The 22,168-nt window shown below is 42.2% G+C and overlaps 1 protein-coding gene across 1 annotated transcript in view; it reads right to left on the bottom strand.

Annotated features, from left to right (window-relative positions):
- The window catches only part of adamts6 (ADAM metallopeptidase with thrombospondin type 1 motif, 6), a 169,174-nt gene that overhangs the window by 57,370 nt on the left and 89,636 nt on the right, over positions 1-22,168 (bottom strand). The window contains exons 13-14 of the mRNA XM_034191495.1: positions 21,016-21,161; positions 8,689-8,752 (exon numbers count right to left, since the gene is read on the bottom strand). Coding sequence (XP_034047386.1) covers positions 8,689-8,752; positions 21,016-21,161 — 210 coding nt within the window. The remainder of the gene's footprint in view (positions 1-8,688; positions 8,753-21,015; positions 21,162-22,168) is intronic.

Below are 22,168 nucleotides of genomic sequence, written 5' to 3'. Positions count from 1 at the left end.
ATCACCGATTGAAGCTATGAATAAAAAGTCTCCCTCACCAAGACATCACTCATGGCTATAAAAACATACACTGATACTACAGTCAAAATACCCAGAGAAAGCTTGAGTCTGGGCTGCATAGTATGCTAAGTGATGGGATGACATCTGACACCACATTGGTAGGGGCCAGTCTGCAGCAGCAACTGCTGAGCTCTCTTGCTGATCATTAGAGTGACCAGACCACAAGTAGGTATGTCACCTCATGGAGATCTGATCCTTTCAATGTGGAGTTTCCAAAGCTCCCTCAATAGTTGTGGAAAATGGAAGATGGTCAACCTAGCATAGAGAAAGGATGTTCCAGGTGCTCATCCACATGAGCCATGCAGAGGACAATCCCTCAGCATCGCTCCACTCACTACTGTCCAGTGACAAGACTCTTGTGCTCTGCTGTGGTTTCAAAAACAATAAAAGCTATCATTGTTTAACTCACCAACTTTAAAGCAGAAAGGTGGCTTAGTGGTTAGCACTGTTGCCTCACAGCAAGAAGGTCATGGGATCGATTCCCACCTGTGGCCTTTCTGTGTAGAGTTTGCATGTTCCCCGTGTTTGTGTGGGTTTCCTCCGGGTGCTCCGGCTTCCTCCCACATCCAAAGACATGCAGGTTAGGTGGACTGGAAACATTATAATAGTCCAGATCTCCCTTGAAAAAGAGATCTTGATCTCAGTGGGACTAACCTGGTTAAATAAAGGTTAAATTAATTCAAAAAGTGCATATAACAAGGACAAAGCTGTTCAACTTTGTCAAATTTGACACAACAACTCAATCGAAAAAGTTGTTTCTATAGATGTATCTGCCACCAGCCAAATGCTGGATTGATGATGGATTAGGAGCCGGTGTGGTTGACAGTGAGACAGACAGACCATTTCTGCACAAATATCTGCTACATCACAGAAGTAAAACTTTAGTCAAATTAACATTCAAAATCCATATCAGGTCCACTGTAGCAACCCTGAGTAAAAAGGGAGAAGAAAGAACTTACTAGTAGTGACGTAGGCTCAAAGAACTGTTTTTTATTTATTTACTGCTGGCCTACCACCACCAGAGGGCGCCCTGCTTGAAGTGCGGGCTTCAAGCACGAGAGGGCGTCGGAGCAACAGAGAGTGACAGCTGTCACTCATCAACAGCACCAGCTGTCACTCATTCTACTATCATCCACATCACCATAAAAGCAGGACTGCAACTCCACCTCCCCGCCGAGAAATCAGCTACCACTCAGGTAACCTTCTCTGCTGTGCCTTACTGTGACTAAATATTGTTCTGTGTGCAGCCGTTGTTCCTGTGGATACAGTCTTCTGCTGGATTGGCGCATAGTGTGGGTTTGCGATGTCTTCGCCTCTCACTCCATCCAGAGAAGCGACTGACAGGAGCTGCACGGGTGTTCCTATTTTGGAGGTGGAGGTTCTCCCTCCCGGAGGAACTGAGTGCTGAGAGATTACTGGGTGTGTATTCACTCACCCACCATTAACTGTTTCTGTTTCTGCCAGCAGTACCAGGTCTGACAGCTGGAGACGGTGGCCACCTGGGGACCCAGGACTTGGCAGCTCCGGTGTTCTTCAGATCCGTTGGCGGTGGAAGCCGTGTGTGATTCGGCTCTTCTCTGGACAGACGTCTTCTATCCTCGAGCCTGCCCACACGTCACCTTTTGTACGATTGACTGTACTTCTCAACTGCAATTGTCTGTATTCCGTTGTGCAATTCACAACATTAAATTGTTATTTTTGGCTTATCCATTGTCCGTTCATTTATGACCCCTGTTGTGGGTCCATGTCACTACACTTTCCCAACATATACTCAACAAAAATATAAACGCAACACTTTTGGTTTTGCTCCCATTTTGTATGAGATGAACTCAAAGATCTAAAACTTTTTCCACATACACAATATCACCATTTCCCTCAAATATTGTTCACAAACCAGTCTAAATCAATCAATCAATCAATTTTTTTTATATAGCGCCAAATCACAACAAACAGTTGCCCCAAGGCGCTTTATATTGTAAGGCAAGGCCATACAATAATTATGTAAAACCCCAACGGTCAAAACGACCCCCTGTGAGCAAGCACTTGGCTACAGTGGGAAGGAAAAACTCCCTTTTAACAGGAAGAAACCTCCAGCAGAACCAGGCTCAGGGAGGGGCAGTCTTCTGCTGGGACTGGTTGGGGCTGAGGGAGAGAACCAGGAAAAAGACATGCTGTGGAGGGGAGCAGAGATCGATCACTAATGATTAAATGCAGAGTGGTGCATACAGAGCAAAAAGAGGTGAATAAAAAGAAACAGTGCATCATGGGAACCCCCCAGCAGTCTAAGTCTATAGCAGCATAACTAAGGGATGGTTCAGGGTCACCTGATCCAGCCCTAACTATAAGCTTTAGCAAAAAGGAAAGTTTTAAGCCTAATCTTAAAAGTAGAGAGGGTGTCTGTCTCCCTGATCTGAATTGGGAGCTGGTTCCACAGGAGAGGAGCCTGAAAGCTGAAGGCTCTGCCTCCCATTCTACTCTTACAAACCCTAGGAACTACAAGTAAGCCTGCAGTCTGAGAGCGAAGCGCTCTATTGGGGTGATATGGTACTACGAGGTCCCTAAGATAAGATGGGACCTGATTATTCAAAACCTTATAAGTAAGAAGAAGAATTTTAAATTCTATTCTAGAATTAACAGGAAGCCAATGAAGAGAGGCCAATATGGGTGAGATATGCTCTCTCCTTCTAGTCCCCGTCAGTACTCTAGCTGCAGAATTTTGAATTAACTGAAGGCTTTTTAGGGAACTTTTAGGACAACCTGATAATAATGAATTACAATAGTCCAGCCTAGAGGAAATAAATGCATGAATTAGTTTTTCAGCATCACTCTGAGACAAGACCTTTCTGATTTTAGAGATATTGCGTAAATGCAAAAAAGCAGTCCTACATATTTGTTTAATATGCGCTTTGAATGACATATCCTGATCAAAAATGACTCCAAGATTTCTCACAGTATTACTAGAGGTCAGGGTAATGCCATCCAGAGTAAGGATCTGGTTAGACACCATGTTTCTAAGATTTGTGGGGCCAAGTACAATAACTTCAGTTTTATCTGAGTTTAAAAGCAGGAAATTAGAGGTCACCCATGTCTTTATGTCTGTAAGACAATCCTGCAGTTTAGCTAATTGGTGTGTGTCCTCTGGCTTCATGGATAGATAAAGCTGGGTATCATCTGCGTAACAATGAAAATTTAAGCAATACCGTCTAATAATACTGCCTAAGGGAAGCATGTATAAAGTGAATAAAATTGGTCCTAGCACAGAACCTTGTGGAACTCCATAATTAACTTTAGTCTGTGAAGAAGATTCCCCATTTACATGAACAAATTGTAATCTATTAGACAAATATGATTCAAACCACCGCAGCGCAGTGCCTTTAATACCTATGGCATGCTCTAATCTCTGTAATAAAATTTTATGGTCAACAGTATCAAAAGCAGCACTGAGGTCTAACAGAACAAGCACAGAGATGAGTCCACTGTCCGAGGCCATAAGAAGATCATTTGTAACCTTCACTAATGCTGTTTCTGTACTATGATGAATTCTAAAACCTGACTGAAACTCTTCAAATAGACCATTCCTCTGCAGATGATCAGTTAGCTGTTTTACAACTACCCTTTCAAGAATTTTTGAGAGAAAAGGAAGGTTGGAGATTGGCCTATAATTAGCTAAGATAGCTGGGTCAAGTGATGGCTTTTTAAGTAATGGTTTAATTACTGCCACCTTAAAAGCCTGTGGTACATAGCCAACTAACAAAGATAGATTGATCATATTTAAGATCGAAGCATTAAATAATGGTAGGGCTTCCTTGAGCAGCCTGGTAGGAATGGGGTCTAATAAACATGTTGATGGTTTGGATGAAGTAACTAATGAAAATAACTCAGACAGAACAATCGGAGCGAAAGAGTCTAACCAAATACCGGCATCACTGAAAGCAGCCAAAGATAACGATACGTCTTTTGGATGGTTATGAGTAACTTTTTCTCTAATAGTTAAAATTTTGTTAGCAAAGAAAGTCATGAAGTCATTACTAGTTAAAGTTAATGGAATACTCGGCTCAATAGAGCTCTGACTCTTTGTCAGCCTGGCTACAGTGCTGAAAAGAAACCTGGGGTTCTTATTTTCTTCAATTAGTGATGAGTAGAAAGATGTCCTAGCTTTACGGAGGGCTTTTTTATAGAGCAACAGACTCTTTTTCCAGGCTAAGTGAAGATCTTCTAAATTAGTGAGACGCCATTTCCTCTCCAACTTACGGGTTATCTGCTTTAAGCTACGAGTTTGTGAGTTATACCACGGAGTCAGGCACTTCTGATTTAAAGCTCTCTTTTTCAGAGGAGCTACAGCATCCAAAGTTGTCTTCAATGAGGATGTAAAACTATTGATGAGATACTCTATCTCACTTACAGAGTTTAGGTAGCTACTCTGCACTGTGTTGGTATATGGCATTAGAGAACATAAAGAAGGAATCATATCCTTAAACCTAGTTACAGCGCTTTCTGAAAGACTTCTAGTGTAATGAAACTTATTCCCCACTGCTGGGTAGTCCATCAGAGTAAATGTAAATGTTATTAAGAAATGATCAGACAGAAGGGAGTTTTCAGGGAATACTGTTAAGTCTTCTATTTCCATACCATAAGTCAGAACAAGATCTAAGATATGATTAAAGTGGTGGGTGGACTCATTTACTTTTTGAGCAAAGCCAATAGAGTCTAATAATAGATTAAATGCAGTGTTGAGGCTGTCATTCTCAGCATCTGTGTGGATGTTAAAATCGCCCACTATAATTATCTTATCTGAGCTAAGCACTAAGTCAGACAAAAAGTCTGAAAATTCACAGAGAAACTCACAGTAACGACCAGGTGGACGATAGATAATAACAAATAAAACTGGTTTTTGGGACTTCCAATTTGGATGGACAAGACTAAGAGACAAGCTTTCAAATGAATTAAAGCTCTGTCTGGGTTTTTGATTAATTAATAAGCTGGAATGGAAGATTGCTGCTAATCCTCCGCCCCGGCCCGTGCTACGAGCATTCTGACAGTTAGTGTGACTCGGGGGTGTTGACTCATTTAAACTAACATATTCATCCTGCTGTAACCAGGTTTCTGTAAGGCAGAATAAATCAATATGTTGATCAATTATTATATCATTTACCAACAGGGACTTAGAAGAGAGAGACCTAATGTTTAATAGACCACATTTAACTGTTTTAGTCTGTGGTGCAGTTGAAGGTGCTATATTATTTTTTCTTTTTGAATTTTTATGCTTAAATAGATTTTTGCTGGTTATTGGTAGTCTGGGAGCAGGCACCGTCTCTACGGGGATGGGGTAATGAGGGGATGGCAGGGGGAGAGAAGCTGCAGAGAGGTGTGTAAGACTACAACTCTGCTTCCTGGTCCCAACCCTGGATAGTCACGGTTTGGAGGATTTAAGAAAATTGGCCAGATTTCTAGAAATGAGAGCTGCTCCATCCAAAGTGGGATGGATGCCGTCTCTCCTAACAAGACCAGGTTTTCCCCAGAAGCTTTGCCAATTATCTATGAATCCCACCTCATTTTTTGGACACCACTCACACAGCCAGCAATTCAAGGAGAACATGCGGCTAAACATGTCACTCCCAGTCTGATTGGGGAGGGGCCCAGAGAAAACTACAGAGTCCGACATTGTTTTTGCAAAGTTACACACCGATTTAATGTTAATTTTAGTGACCTCCGATTGGCGTAACCGGGTGTCATTACTGCCGACGTGAATTACAATCTTACCAAATTTACGCTTAGCCTTAGCCAGCAGTTTCAAATTTCCTTCAATGTCGCCTGCTCTGGCCCCCAGAAGACAATTGACTATGGTTGCTGGTGTCGCTAACTTCACATTTCTCAAAACAGAGTCGCCAATAACCAGAGTTTGATCCTCGGCGGGTGTGTCGTCGAGTGGGGAAAAACGGTTAGAGATGTGAACGGGTTGGCGGTGTACACGGGGCTTCTGTTTAGGGCTACGCTTCCTCCTCACAGTCACCCAGTCGGCCTGCTTTCCCGGCTGCTCGGGATCTGCCAGGGGGTAACTAACGACGGCTAAGCTACCTTGGTCCACACCAACTACAGGGGCCTGGCTAGCTGTAGAATTTTCCACGGTGCGGAGCCGAGTCTCCAATTCGCCCAGCCTGGCCTCCAAAGCTACGAATAAGCTACACTTATTACAAGTACCGTTACTGCTAAAGGAGGCCGAGGAATAACTAAACATTTCACACCCAGAGCAGAAAAGTGCGGGAGAGACAGGAGAAGCCGCCATGCTAAATCGGCTAAGAGCTAGTAGCTACGCTAACCTAGCGGATTCCTAAAAACACGCAAACTGAATAATGTGTAAATAATTTAGAGGTGATTCAGCAGAAGGAGTGCTTTAGTTAAGGCACGTAAAGATTACACTGGGAAACAAATCGTAATCTAGATAACTAGATCAATCTAACTGCGCAGATTAAACAGCTAACAGATACAGAAAAACACCGCTGTGCTCCGGAACAGGAAGTGATACAATACCGCAGTGAGAGCCAACCACCAGTAGAGTAAATCTGTGATAGTGAGCACTTCTCCTTTGCTGAGATAATCCATCCCACCTCACAGGTGTGCCATATCAGGATGCTGATTAGACACCATGATTAGTGCACAGGTGTGCCTTAGACTGCCCACAATAAAAGGCCACTCTGAAAGGTGCAGTTTTGTTTTATTGGGGGGGGATACCAGTCAGTATCTGGTGTGACCACCATTTGCCTCATGCAGTGCAACACATCTCCTTCACATAGAGTTGATCAGATTGTCAATTGTGGCCTGTGGAATGTTGGTCCACTCCTCTTCAATGGCTGTGCGAAGTTCCGATGACGAACTGGAGTCAGGTCGAGACCCCGATGAGGACGACGAGCATGCAGATGAGCTTCCCTGAGACGGTTTCTGACAGTTTGTGCAGAAATTCTTTGGTTATGCAAACCGATTGTTTCAGCAGCTGTCCGAGTGGCTGGTCTCAGACAATCTTGGAGGTGAACATGCTGGATGTGGACGTCCTCTGGCTGGTGTGGTTACACGTGGTCTGCAGTTGTGAGGCTGGTTGGATGTACTGCCAAATTCTCTGAAACGCCTTTGGAGACGGCTTATGGTAGAGAAACGAACATTCAATACACGAGCAACAGCTCTGGTTGACATTCCTGCTGTCAGCATGCCAACTGCACGCTCCCTCAAATGCCGACATCTGTGGCATTGTGCTGTGTGATAAAACTGCACCTTTCAGAGTGGGCTTTTATTGTGGGCAGTCTAAGGCACACCTGTGCACTAATCATGGTGTCTAATCAGCATCTTGATATGGCACACCTGTGAGGTGGGATGGATTATCTCAGCAAAGGAGAAGTGCTCACTATCACAGATTTAGACTGGTTTGTGAACAATATTTGAGGGAAATGGTGATATTGTGTATATGGAAAAAGTTTTAGATCTTTGAGTTCATCTCATACAAAATGGGAGCAAAAACAAAAGTGTTGCATTTATATTTTTGTTGAGTGTATTTGTTTTTTTAGTGGATCCAGAACCAGAATATTATTCTAAAACGTTACCCCATTGGATGGGGTATGATATTTGTAGTGCGGAGAAAGAGAGTCACTACTGCCACTGCAGCACATTTAAAGACCAACAAGACAGAAGGTGATTCCTTGTTTAGTTCTTTCATAAAGCGTTATGCTTACGGAAACAAGTTACAGTCGACATAAAGGAACTTCCCTCAGGACACAGTGCAGCAGGAACAGGAAGGGAGGCACCATTAACAAATAATATCTGACCATCACTTTATGTCTGTGTTTGCCATTCTATCTGCATGTGGAGCTCACACACACACACACACACACACACACACACACACACACACACACACACACACACACACACACACTGAGCGAGATGCGGTTGGTGTGATGAAACAGGCGGTTAGGGATGTTTGTTTTCCAAAGAAAACACTCAGTGCTTGCTCTCAGCTGTTATTTTTAAGTCTTGTGGTTTAATGTCCGCCGGGGCACGAACGATTTCAATTTTCACCTTGTGTAAAAAAGCCACCTACAAATAGTTGAATGCAGATCTGAATCCGCAGCCATGTTAAATATTTGTTTAAAGCATTACTCCAGACCTCAAGCGGGTCTGCGAAATGCTTTTTCAAAAAATACGCCGTGAAACTGTCATCAGCCTTTGTGAAATGTTACAAACAAAATAAGAACTCTAAGTGACAAAGAAACAAATAAAGCCGCAGTTACCAGGGGAATGTTGAATCACCGCCTCAGCACTTTTACCATTGTCTGACCCGTTCCAGGAAGAAAACATGTCCGAAAGCTTAAATGATGCTCCTCACCGACGTCCTCCTTGTGAAGGTTTTCTTAAGATAACATGTTCTCCTCTTCACGCTGTGACGGGCCAAATGCAGCCTGGGTCAGAACGCCTTGACAGACCGACTACCCCGGTGCCTAACCGCTGCAGCCTTTCCAGACTACAGCATCCATCAGGACAACAGTTTAGTTTCCAAGTCACTTGTATACTCTGCTCTAAATACTGAGCAGACGGGATAAAACAGGGAGTCAAAGAAATGGAGAAGCTACCATATAAACTCACGTCAGTGTTACAGGACCTGTAGCGCTTCCTCTCGCCCAGACAGTACTTGCCTCCTCCAGAAGGACTGAGAGACACAAGAGAGATGGGAAATTAAAAACTGAGAGGACAACCTTAGAGAAACAAGCCTGCAGTTACATACAACTAAAAGCAAAAGTACAAAACTTCTGCTACACTCACATTTGGCAGAAGGCACATTAAATACTAATAATTATGCTGCGTTCCATTGAACTCAAAAGTCACAAGTCACATCTAGGAATGACGTCACACCCCAACGTAAATGTGATCCGATTTCCACACAGCCCCACGAGTTGGAAAATATGCTGGACACCTCTGAGATTTTGGGGTATATCTAATGGTGGCCAGCAGGAGGTGCTGTGCAGTGACATAAAGCTCCAATGCCAAAAGACGTTATAGTGACATGCTAGAGAGCTTAAGCCACGTTCACACTGGGCGCGACGCGAGCGACAGTGGCGACAGGTTGCCATGTAATCCCTATGGAAGGACACGTTGTGGCACGAAGCCACGCAATGCAATGCGAGGGACGCGAATGAAGTGATTTTGAGCGATTGGTGCATTTGTGGCACGATATCACGTGGCGTGGCGTTGCCCTCCTCCCCAAGTTGAAAAATCTGAAATTTTTTGTCTTGTCACACTGCGATGACCAATCAGGGACTGGCTATGTAGTGACGTGGAGATGTCTAGAGTTTGGCTGAGTTGGATGTGAACATGTCCTGTCTCTGGTAACCAGCCTGTGAGCAGGACTTATGTCCCTTTTGTCCTTTATTTAACAATTATGACAGAGTTTTTGGGGGAAGAGCGAGCAGCAGCCCCACAGCAGCAGCAGAAGACAGGTTTTTTTTTTCACGTGAGCGCGTGAGCAAATTGTCCGTGAAGATTATTTTATTTATTAACTACATAGACGTATAATAAAACAAATGGTGACTGGTTTATAAACACAATTATGACAGATTTTGTGGGGAGAGCAAGCAGCAGCACAGCAACAGCTGACAGTTTTTTTTTTTAATTGTTCACATGTGCGCGTGCGAACGGGACAGGAGTTCCTCAAACTGGGTCCTGGAGAGGTGGAAGTACCGCTGAAAGCGGCTGTCATCCAGCCGCAGCTCCTGCTGCAAATAATGAAACCCCCGAATTGGGAACATCTTATGCGGATGTTGTGAACCCAGGGACGGCACCACTGGCAATGTTTGTCAGCTTTCCACAACAATTAAGAGCAAATCAAATCAAATCAAATCAAATCAATTTTATTTATATAGCGCCAAATCACAACAAACAGTTGCCCCAAGGCGCCTTATATTGTAAGGCAAAGCCATACAATAATTACAGAAAAACTCCAACGGTCAAAACGACCCCCTGTGAGCAAGCACTTGGCAACAGTGGGAAGGAAAAACTCCATTTTAACAGGAAGAAACCTCCAGCAGAACCAGGCTCAGGGAGGGGCAGTCTTCTGCTGGGACTGGTTGGGGCTGAGGGAGAGAACCAGGAAAAAGACATGCTGTGGAGGGGAGCAGAAATCAATCACTAATGATTAAATGCAGAGTGGTGCATATAGAGCAAAAAGAGAAAGAAACACTCAGTGCATCATGGGAACCCCCCAGCAGTCTAAGTCTATAGCAGCATAACTAAGGGATGGTTCAGGGTCACCTGATCCAGCCCTAACTATAAGCTTTAGCAAAAAGGAAAGTTTTAAGCCTAATCTTAAAAGTAGAGAGGGTGTCTGTCTCCCTGATCTGAATTGGGAGCTGGTTCCACAGGAGAGGAGCCTGAAAGCTGAAGGCTCTGCCTCCCATTCTACTCTTACAAACTCTAGGAACTACAAGTAAGCCTGCAGTCTGAGAGCAAAGCGCTCTATTGGGGTGATATGGTACTATGAGGTCCCTAAGATAAGATGGGACCTGATTATTCAAAAAATTATAAGAAGAAGAATTTTAAATTCTATTCTAGAATTAACAGGAAGCCAATGAAGAGAGGCCAATATGGGTGAGATATGCTCTCTCCTTCTAGTCTTACACACCTCTCTGCAGCTTCTCTCCCCCTGCCATCCCCTCATTACCCCATCCCCGTAGAGACGGTGCCTGCTCCCAGACCACCAATAACCAGCAAAAATCTATTTAAGCATAAAAATTCAAAAAGAAAAAATAATATAGCACCTTCAACTGCACCACAGACTAAAACAGTTAAATGTGGTCTATTAAACATTAGGTCTCTCTCTTCTAAGTCCCTGTTCGTAAATTATATAATAATTGATCAACATATTGATTTATTCTGCCTTACAGAAACCTGGTTACAGCAGGATGAATATGTTAGTTTAAATGAGTCAACACCCCCGAGTCACACTAACTGTCAGAATGCTCGTAGCACGGGCCGAGGCGGAGGATTAGCAGCAATCTTCCATTCCAGCTTATTAATTAATCAAAAACCCAGACAGAGCTTTAATTCATTTGAAAGCTTGACTCTTAGTCTTGTCCATCCAAATTGGAAGTCCCAAAAACCAGTTTTATTTGTTATTATCTATCATCCACCTGGTCGTTACTGTGAGTTTCTCTGTGAATTTTCAGACCTTTTGTCTGACTTAGTGCTTAGCTCAGATAATTATAGTGGGCGATTTTAACATCCACACAGATGCTGAGAATGACAGCCTCAACACTGCATTTAATCTATTATTAGACTCAATTGGCTTTGCTCAAAATGTAAATGAGTCCACCCACAACTTTAATCATATCTTAGATCTTGTTCTGACTTATGGTATGGAAATTGAAGACTTAACAGTATTCCCTGAAAACTCCCTTCTGTCTGATCATTTCTTAATAACATTTACATTTACTCTGATGGACTACCCAGCAGTGGGGAATAAGTTTCATTACACTAGACGTCTTTCAGAAAGAGCTGTAACTAGGTTTAAGGATATGATTCCTTCTTTATGTTCTCCAATGCCATATACCAACACAGGGCAGAGTAGCTACCTAAACTCTGCGAGTGAGATAGATTATCTCGTCAATAGTTTTATATCCTCATTGAGGACAACTTTGGATGCTGTAGCTCCTCTGAAAAAGAGAGCTTTAAATCAGAAGTGCCTGACTCTGTGGTATAACTCACAAACTCACAGCTTAAAGCAGATAACCTGTAAGTTGGAGAGGAAATGACGTCTCACTAATTTAGAAGATCTTCACTTAGCCTGGAAAAAGAGTCTGTTGCTCTATAAAAAAGCCCTCCGTAAAGCTGGGACATCTTACTACTCATCACTAATTGAAGAAAATAAGAACAACCCCAGGTTTCTTTTCAGCACTGTAGCCAGGCTGACAAAGAGTCAGAGCTCTATTGAGCCGAGTATTCCTTTAACTTTAACTAGTAATGACTTCATGACTTTCTTTGCTAATAAAATTTTAACTATTAGAGAAAAAATTACTCATAACCATCCCAAAGACGTATCGTTACCTTTGGCTGCTTTCAGTGATGCCGGTAATTGGTTAGACTCTTTCTCTCCGATTGTTCTGTCTGAGTTATTTTCATTAGTTACTTCATCCAAACCATCAACATGTCTATTAGACCCCATTCCTACCAGGCTGCTCAAGGAAGCCCTACCATTATTTAATGCTTCGATCTTAAATATGATCAATCTATCTTTATTAGTTGGCTATGTACCACAGGCTTTTAAGGTGGCAGTAATTAAACCATTACTTAAAAAGCCATCACTTGACCCAGCTATCTTAGCTAATTATAGGCCAATCTCCAACCTTCCTTGTCTCTCAAAAATTCTGGAAAGGGTAGTTGTAAAACAGCTAACTGATCATCTGCAGAGGAATGGTCTATTTGAAGAGTTTCAGTCAGGTTTTAGAATTCATCATAGTACAGAAACAGCATTAGTGAAGGTTACAAATGATCTTCTTATGGCCTCAGACAGTGGACTCATCTCTGTGCTTGTTCTGTTAGACCTCAGTGCTGCTTTTGATACTGTTGACCATAAAATTTTATTACAGAGATTAGAGCATGCCATAGGTATTAAAGGCACTGCGCTGCGGTGGTTTGAATCATATTTATCTAATAGATTACAATTTGTTCATGTAAATGGGGAATCTTCTTCACAGACTAAGGTTAATTATGGAGTTCCACAAGGTTCTGTGCTAGGACCAATTTTATTCACTTTATACATGCTTCCCTTAGGCAGTATTATTAGACGGCATTGCTTAAATTTTCATTGTTACGCAGCTGATACCCAGCTTTATCTATCCATGAAGCCAGAGGACACACACCAATTAGCTAAACTGCAGGATAAACTAAACTAACTTTAACAGCTAAACTGTTAAAATCGCCCACTATAATTATCTTATCTGAGCTAAGCACTAAGTCAGACAAAAGGTCTGAAAATTCACAGAGAAACTCACAGTAATGACCAGGTGGACGATAGATAATAACAAATAAAACTGGTTTTTGGGACTTCCAATTTGGATGGACAAGACTAAGAGTCAAGCTTTCAAATGAATTAAAGCTCTGTCTGGGTTTTTGATTAATTAATAAGCTGGAATGGAAGATTGCTGCTAATCCTCCGCCTCGGCCTGTGCTACGAGTGTTCTGGCAGTTAGTGTGACTCGGGGGTGTTGACTCATTTAAACTAACATATTCATCCTGCTGTAACCAGGTTTCTGTAAGGCAGAATAAATCAATATGTTGATCAATTATTATATCATTTACTAACAGGGACTTAGAAGAGAGAGACCTAATGTTTAATAGACCACATTTAACTGTTTTAGTCTGTGGTGCAGTTGAAGGTGCTATATTATTTTTTCTTTTTGAATTTTATGCTTAAATAGATTTTTACTGGTTATTGGTGGTCTGGGAGCAGGCACCGTCTCTACGGGGATGGGGTAATGAGGGGATTACCCAAGAGCACAGCAACTTGCTCTGTGTGATCAAGGTCCACAATGTTAACTTGACTGACAACCGGAGCCAGCGAGCGGAATGGAAGCTCCTCCTATTTGATGGTGCACTGGGGTGAATTTTCTCAGCGAAAGCAGAGCGACACACCGGGTGATGGTAGAGTGTCCACTGGAAGGCAACGGATGCGAATCTGTGGTGTCGCGTCGCACAGGGTGTGAACGCGGCTTTAGGTTTTAGCCTCATGGTTAGAGCGCCTGCCTCCAGTGCTACAAAAAGCGTGTGGTCCACCAAACAGACCTTATGGAGGAGGACAGAAGTTTATGTTTGTGTTTTAATTTAGTGCACGGTGTAGACGTTACTGTTGTTAGCATCTACCAGGTTAGGTAGTATTAGAGTCACCAACTGATAAACAACACATTGCGCAGGAGGAGAGAACTGTGTGCATGAGTTAATCAACTGGATGCAAAAGGACAGAATAATGACATTTTTTCATACGGTTGCTGCTGGAAGCGGCTGGACTGTGAACTCGGAGTATGTGGGGTTCAAATGAGCTGAACGACTTTGGGTGGGGGGTGGGGGGACTCCAACCTCTGAGTACAAATAGAACGCATTCATCTGGTATATTAACGGGTGCGTGAATTTCTGCACTGCATCTATTTTTTTTTATTTTTTTTATTTAAGTTCAATTGAGGGTTGCCAACATGTCTTTGGTGTTTTACCAGTTGACGATTGTGAACAAAGTCAGTGGTGAATCCTGATACATGTGACATGACATGAGTGTGTAACATCAGTCATGTTGTGATGAGTGAAGTCAGTGAAATCAACTTCATGTTTTTAGCAGTTAAATAATAATCTAGTAATAACAGTAACTTGATAATAAATTAAATTCTTTCATTAAATGTGAAAAAACCCTTATGTTCATACTTAAGTTCATTCAAAATAACAATGTTTACCATTTTAAATCAATGCATATTTTCTGTTAACATACTCCAAAAAAAAGAACAACAACAACAACAAAAAAAACAAGTAAAAATAATTAAAGAAACTAAACACTATATTTCCACCAACATTCTAGGGTGTCTAAACTTTAGCACAGTGCTGTTTCTGTACTAAACTTTCATATGGTAAATGGACTGCATCTATATAGTGCTTTTCCATCTGCATCAGAAACTCCAAGCGCTTTACAATAATGCTTCACATTCACCCCAATGTCAGGGTGCTGCCACACAAGGTACTCACTACACACCGGGAGCAACTAGGGGATTAAGGATTTTGCCCAAGGGATCTTAGCGATTTTCCGGTCAGGCTGGGATTTGAACCAAGGATCCTCTGGTCTCAAGCCCAACACTTATCCACTAGACCATCACCTCCCCGTATGTTTAAGTGCAGCCTGTGCAGATATTCCCAAATTATAGTTTTGCAGGTTTTTACATGTCACAGCATGAGAAAAAAACATTTTTTTTTTGGTTAAGGAATTGCAACCAATTTACAAGCAATTTCCAGTTATTACTGTAAACCTGTGTCAAAGGACTAAAATTGGCTGAGAAAATTTTCTGACACAAATGGATGAGTGCACATTTCTGCCTAAATCACTCTGAACCTGCTCAAACAGCAAAAACAACAACAGGAAAAAACCCAGCATGATGTGAACCCAGGACATCATAAAGCGTGATCTTGACTTCACAGAGCACAGATTTGGATCATGTGGTAATGACTTGTTTTTACTTTAAGATCACATTGGGGTTGGCAGTCTGGCTCGAGTTGGATCCGAACTGAATCCGGTTTAGGATCTGGATATCTTTTTTTTAATCTGAACAGCTGGATTATTGTCTCCAAGAGGTGGTTGAGCTGCATTTCAGCCGGATTCACAGAGGTCTTAATTTAAATGCATCTTGAATCCATCATGCTCAGGGATCATTACATCATACTTCAGGGTTCACAGGGTCAGCATTCACATCATGTCGACAAACTCCCACCAAATTCTGAAGTTAACTTTGCTCAAACTTTGTACAGCGTGTAGTTTGTCATTGGTAGGAGTTGGTGATGACCAGGAAAGAATCCAGTTTGAGTGTGTTGTGGTCGACAGATGAGACAAAAGTCCTCATATTGTTGTTCAGAGACCAGAAAATTCAAAACAAGTTGGACGGACTATATTGAAATTTGAATATATTTATTAGAGGACATCGCTGCCGCACTGGCAACACAAGGACACACAAAGAAGGCAATCCAGTGCCGCGGCAAGATAAAGAACTTGAAGGCCGAGTGCAAAAAGGTGAAGGATCACAATGCAAGAAGCAGAAGAAACAGGAACTCTTGTTCCTTCTTCAAGGAGCCTGATCCCATCCTGCGAGACCACCCCAGCTCCCAACTGACAGTGGTCCTGGACAGCACCGGAGGTGGAGGGGTGAAGCCTCCAAGGCAGACGACAGCCGAGATGACACCAACGGCCTCGATCAGAGCAGGATGAGTGGAACCATCGAAGGTACGGAGATGCAGTTCTAAAGGCTTTTTTTCCTTTTTAAACAGGATCATTTTTTATGCTTGTATGGTTTTGGTGCAGTTTGGGTGAAAGTACAAAGAATTTGGTTTAAACCGGATTACGTTTGGATGACTGTATAGCAAGAGCCGGATTTGAAAAACATGTCTGAACACTATCCGGAAAGAAAGTAATCCAGATCAAATCAGACTCAAGTCGGACTGTTAACCCCAATCTGAACCAGGTCACAGAAACCAGATGTTCATTATTACTATTATTATTGTTATTTTATGTCAAACAGCAATAAGAAGATTCCAAATGGTAACAGGATGAGTTCTTTTTATTGGCACTTTACTGTATATTGTTCAAACTGATAATGTGCAGGTGCAGTGAGTTCATTTGATGAAGGTTGTGAAACAGACCTCGAGGTGTCTGTGTGCCGGCTCCTTCCAATGATTCATTCATGAAATCCAAGCTGCTCTAAGAGGTCTTAAGTGTGACATGACATTTAGATTTGGGACAGAAAAGACTCCTCTGTTCTTCACTCTGCAGCCTCACAAGGAATCTAATTACCGTTCTGTTTTGTTTTGTTTTTTCACTCCTTTGCCCACTTTGTCTGTTTTTAAAAGGTTCAGTTATGTTGAGTAAAAATTAAAAGTTATCACACAGAAAACTGCAGGTCACTTAGTAGAGTTGGTTGGTCATTAACCAAAGGGTGAATGGATCAAACCCTGAGTGTAACCTTAAGTAAAACAGTGTTTGATATTCCTCCCGGTGTGCAGGTCGGCACGTGCACAGAAACCTGAGTCTCTTTGCCTAAAAGCATCAGCCAAATGTATAAGTGTAAATGTAGATGATTCTCCGTTGTCTCTGTTTCTGTGAACATTTCCAGTCCGGTGGAGAAAACTGTGGCACCGCAGCGTTCCAGCCAGACGAGCGTGTTCTCGGCTCGGCTTCACCATCTGCACTGATGAATGTGTGGGACCTAACGCAGGTGTTCCACATTACGCCACTGCCTTCTCCTCTTCCCTTTCTTCCATTCCTCCTTCCCTCTGGTTCATCTCGTCTCTTCCTCATTATGTTTTTATTGTTAGCGACCACAGTACGATTCCAAAACAAACCAACACAAAAAAATGAAAGAAGAACAAAAATCCTGTTGTTTGCTTGCCAAGGATGCACCGTTAGACTCATGGGTCCGGTGAGAACGCAGGAAGCTCCAAACGTTATCGCTAAAACAAGGCTAAGCAGCACTACAATCTAAGGCACAGACTATTAGGAAACAACTGGGAACCGAACAGCAGCATTTTAACTGATTTCACATGCGGCTTTGACAACTGAGTCAAAATCAATCTGCATGAAAATGTTTCTGTGCCTTGTTTCATTAGAAAATAGTGTCGTCCAAGACAGCTTGGAAAGCACTTTTGGACACGAGCAGAGGGATTAAAGAGACAGAACTCTGAACAGACAGCGGTGGGCACAGCTAACCAAAAGGTTAATCCACTAACTGGAAAGTTATCTATCTTATAAAGCTAAACCCCTAACAAAATTTTGTGGAAGTTACAGATAAAAGCTAAACTGATAACTTTCAGTATTCGTGACACAGCACTGAGTCAGCACTTTTAAAAGTTCATAATGATATTACTCTGTCGGTGGATGCAGGGAATCCTGCTGTGCTGGTTCTGTTGGACCTCACCGCAGCCTTTGATACTGTGGATCACACAGTACTTGTTTCCCGGTTGGAACATTTTATTGGCATTCATGGTACTGCACTTGAGTGGTTTAGATCATATTTGGCTGAAAGGAGCTTTTCTGTCATGATTGGGGACCTTTCCTCATCAACTGCTCCTCTGTGCTGTGGAGTGCTGCAGGGATCTGTCCTTGGGCCGATTCTATTTTCTTTGTACATTCTGCCATTGGGGTCAATTATAACCCAGCACAATTTGTCCTTTCATTGTTATGCAGATGATCTGCAAATCTATCTGCCTGTGAGGACTAATGGGAGTGATGCTTTGTCATCATTATTTAATTGTATTCGTGATGTAAAGCAGTGGCTGTCCTGAAACTTCCTTTACCTGAATGATGGTAAAACTGAGATCATGGTGTTTGAGCGCACTGGCATACCAAATGTGGTAACACCAAATTTTGGTGCTTTGGCTAACTATGTAAAACCAGCTGTCAAGAATTTGGGAGTGATATTTGACAGCTGTTTGAGGTTCGATCAACAGATAAATTCTGTTGTCAAAGCTAGTTTTTTCCAACTTCGCCTCTTGGCTAAAATAAAGCACTTTCTCAGTAGACGTGATCTTGAGACGCCATTCATGCTTTCATCAGCTCCAGACTTGATTATTGTAATGCACTTTATTCGGGCATTAATCAGTCGTCTCTTGCACGTCTCCAGTTGGTGCAGAATGCTGCTGCTCGTCTTTTGACAAACACTTCTAGACGTGAGCATATTACTGGCTTTTAACACTTAGTGGGGAGGTGACATGTTCTGTTATTTTTATGTTCTTTTTTTTATGTGTTGTTTTAAAATTTTATTTTATATGTGTTTTATTTTGTAAATTTGTGTTTTTAATGTTAAGCACTTTGGACACCAGTCGGTGCTGTAAAGCGCTTTATAAATAAATGTTGATTGATTGATTGAGTATTGATTTCAGTACACTAGCAGCTACTGACACAACAACGAACCAGCGCTTCTGTGTCAGATTAAGCCTGCTTCACACGACAGGATTTTAAAATTATCTTTAGGTTTCCAAAACCTGAGAGACCACACACGTGAAGATGAAAAATCATGGATCTAACAGGTTTGGTGGTGCAGTGTGTGGTGTTCAGCCACACGGTGAGGACAACAACACCACACACGGACAGATTTCACACACGAACATTTACAGCTCAGACAGGAAATGTTGCAAAATCTCTTGAGATTAAACGTGACATCAGAGTAAACAAACGGAGGTACTTTGTGGACTATTTAAAAACTATACAAAAAGAAAAAGAAAAGGCGTTCTTTAAAGGAGTGGAGACAGCACGACCACCGGACTTCCTGGTAAGTCAGAACAGCTGTTTTGATTTTATTTTCTGCTCCGTGCGTCCGTCACCTCGCTTTCTGATTGGCTGAATGTCACATTCAGCAGGCTGCGTGCTCATTTGTTGTTGGGGACACAACACACGCTGCGATATCGGGGCAAAAAAATCCAACATGTTGAATATCCCAGATTTGCAATTGGAGAGCTCCTGACGTCCTTCCAAGCAGATCAGAGTGCTCTTAACACACCACACACGGCAGGAATATCTGATAAGATTATCTTTAGCATCATCACGATTGTCGGGGCGTCCTTAAGATTGTCGGAAGGGGAAGATCGGGTCCGATATCGGCCTAATTATCCTGCCGTGTGAACCCGGCATTAGTCTTCTCTCAGCAAAAGAGACCTGGTGACCAAGAAGGAGGAGGAGGAGGAGGAGGAGGAGAAGGGAGAAAAAAGACAATTTCTCTTCACATCATACAGACTCGCCGGCATATCACCCAAGTCATCCATAGGCAGACAGTTTTGATTTATGGTTAAAATTTTAAATAAACTAATTCCAGACAAGTTATTTATATTAACGTCACGTCTGGCGTTTTATAAAGTGAAAATATCAGCTATATGTTTTAGTTTTAAAGTAATGCACTAATTTTGAAAGTTTTAGTGCTTGGGCACATGCCGCAGTGCATTATGGATAAATTAGTTTCCTGACAGGAGAAATGCATTGAGACGCTCTGATCAGGCTGCACACGGACAACAGCATTAACATCCCAACATAAAACTCTTTGTATATTGCGCCTAGAACTCTTGTGAATATATTCTCTGGGTTTATAGACGTTGTTATTGTGTTTGTTTTATGTAAACATGCCAGAAGCTCAGGTTGTTTCTCCGTTATTTTCAGCGGGAGTCGCTGTGAGCTGCAATCGCTTCCTGTTCATATCGTTCTGGGGGAAAGTGAAGTTTGCTCTTTAACGTCCTGCTTATTGTCCTTTACAACACTGTTTGTCCTCTTTGTTCCAGACTGATATATATAATATGTCTGAAATTCGGTTTGTGTTTATTAAATTCCACGCAGATTAAATGTAGCAGACACAGAATATTTGGAATATTTGTTTTAGCAAGTTTTCAGGGTCTCATGCAGCCTCTTATTAACGTGATGAAAAGCATAAAAAAGTACATTTTGGTTGTATAATGTTCATTTACAATGGTCATCATGTGGATTCTGTATGCTGTTTAGACCGCAGCAACTCTCTGGCACACAAAGGATTATGGGATATCTCAATACTGGCCAGTAGATGGCAATGTTTTTCACTTTATAAAATGCCAGACATGATGTTAATTTAAATAACTTGTCCAGAATTACTTTGTTTAAAATTTTAACCATAATTCAAAACTGTATGCCTGTGGATGACTTGGGTGATATGCCGGCCAGTCAGTATGGTGTGAAGAGAAATTATCTTTTCTCTCTCTCTCTCTCTCTTCCTTTCTGTCCTACATTTAGGACAGGGGTGGGCAACTTGTTCCAAAAAGGGCCAAGAAGGTGCAGCTTTTCTTTGCAGCCACTGATTCCACCAGGTGATTTCACTGATTAATATCACTTTGAGTAGATGGAATCGGTTAATCAGTGAAATCACCTGGTGGAATCAGTGGCTGCAAAGAAAAGCTGCACCCTCTTGGCCCTTTCTGGAACAAGTTGCCCACCCCTGATTAGGATGAGTAATTCAAAGAAATGATGTTTTACCCGTCAAAGAAAACAGTTATTCCTGGAAATGTTTGTGATAATATTAGCTTTAGACACAATTTTCTATACTCCCACCCGGATACATCACAAATGGTCACACAGCATACACATGTGCACGTACACACAAACACACACATGTAGGCAGGACCTGGACGTGTGTGTTCAGCTTGCTGTGGCTTACTTTGCCTACTTACGCTGGGCTGTCACAGTGCCTCATGGAGGAGGACACACCGCCCCCACAGGTCCTGCTGCACTCCCCCCACAGTGACCAGGGCCCCCAGCCCCCGTCCACGCTCCGAGGCCAGGTACCGAACACAACACACTCCCCCTGGTAGCACCACTGCCCGAGGAGGAGCAAAAACACAGAAAGAGACACGAGGGTTATTATACAGGTGAACTGAATTATTTCTTATAACAATAACAAAGACCCCCATTAGGAACCGTCTCAGAGGCCCACTACCACAAAAAAATACAATAACCTCTAACTTATTACATCACAGAACATTTAAGTGTCACTTTTACCATTTTCACTTTAGATGAATCTTTATCTAGTCAAGTGCAGACTACACAAAACATGACCGATGAGGTTTTCCTGAAACTGCACATTCTCTCTCTCTTTCTCTTTAAATGCACCAACTCATAATTACACTATTACTCACCCTATAATTTAATTTCTGCATTAGTCCTGTTATTTTTCCTCTCATACCTGCTATTTTCTTTTTTGTTACTTCTATCCTGGTTTTCTCCTCGACCAGGTTTATTGTGACTCACTTCAGTTGTGACCTTCTACTATAAACAACTTTAACTATCAAATCTGTAGCCGCGTTCACACCATACACGACGCGAGCGGCGGCGGCGGTGGCGACTGTTTGCCATGTAATCACTATGGAAGGACGTGTTGTGGCGCCACAAAAGTTCAAGCCACACAACACGACGCAATGGACGTGAATGAAGTGATTTTGAGTGATTTTCGCGTTTGTGGCGCGATATCGCGTCGCCCTCCTCCCCAAGTTGAAACATCTGGACTTTTTCGTCTTGTCGCGCCGCGATGGCCAATCAGGGACTGGATATGTAGTGACGTGAAAATGTCTGGAGTTTATACTTGATGTGGACATGTCCTGTGTCTGGCAGCACCGCAGCAGCTAGTTTTTTTTTATTCATGTGCACGCGCAAACGAATCATCCGTGAAGATCATTTTATTAACTACACAGATGTATAATAAAACAAATGGTGACTGGTTTATAACACAATAATAAGAGTTTGATGGGAGAGCGAGCAGCACCGCAGCAGCAGCTAGTTTTTTTTTTTATTCATGTGCACGCGCAAACTAATCATCCGTGAAGATCA

The sequence above is a fragment of the Thalassophryne amazonica genome, chromosome 17 (genome assembly GCF_902500255.1).
Source record: "Thalassophryne amazonica chromosome 17, fThaAma1.1, whole genome shotgun sequence".
Taxonomy (NCBI): Eukaryota; Metazoa; Chordata; class Actinopteri; order Batrachoidiformes; family Batrachoididae; genus Thalassophryne; species Thalassophryne amazonica.
The sequence above is the reverse complement of the archived record's forward strand: the minus strand, read 5'-3'. Positions and strand labels throughout refer to the sequence as shown.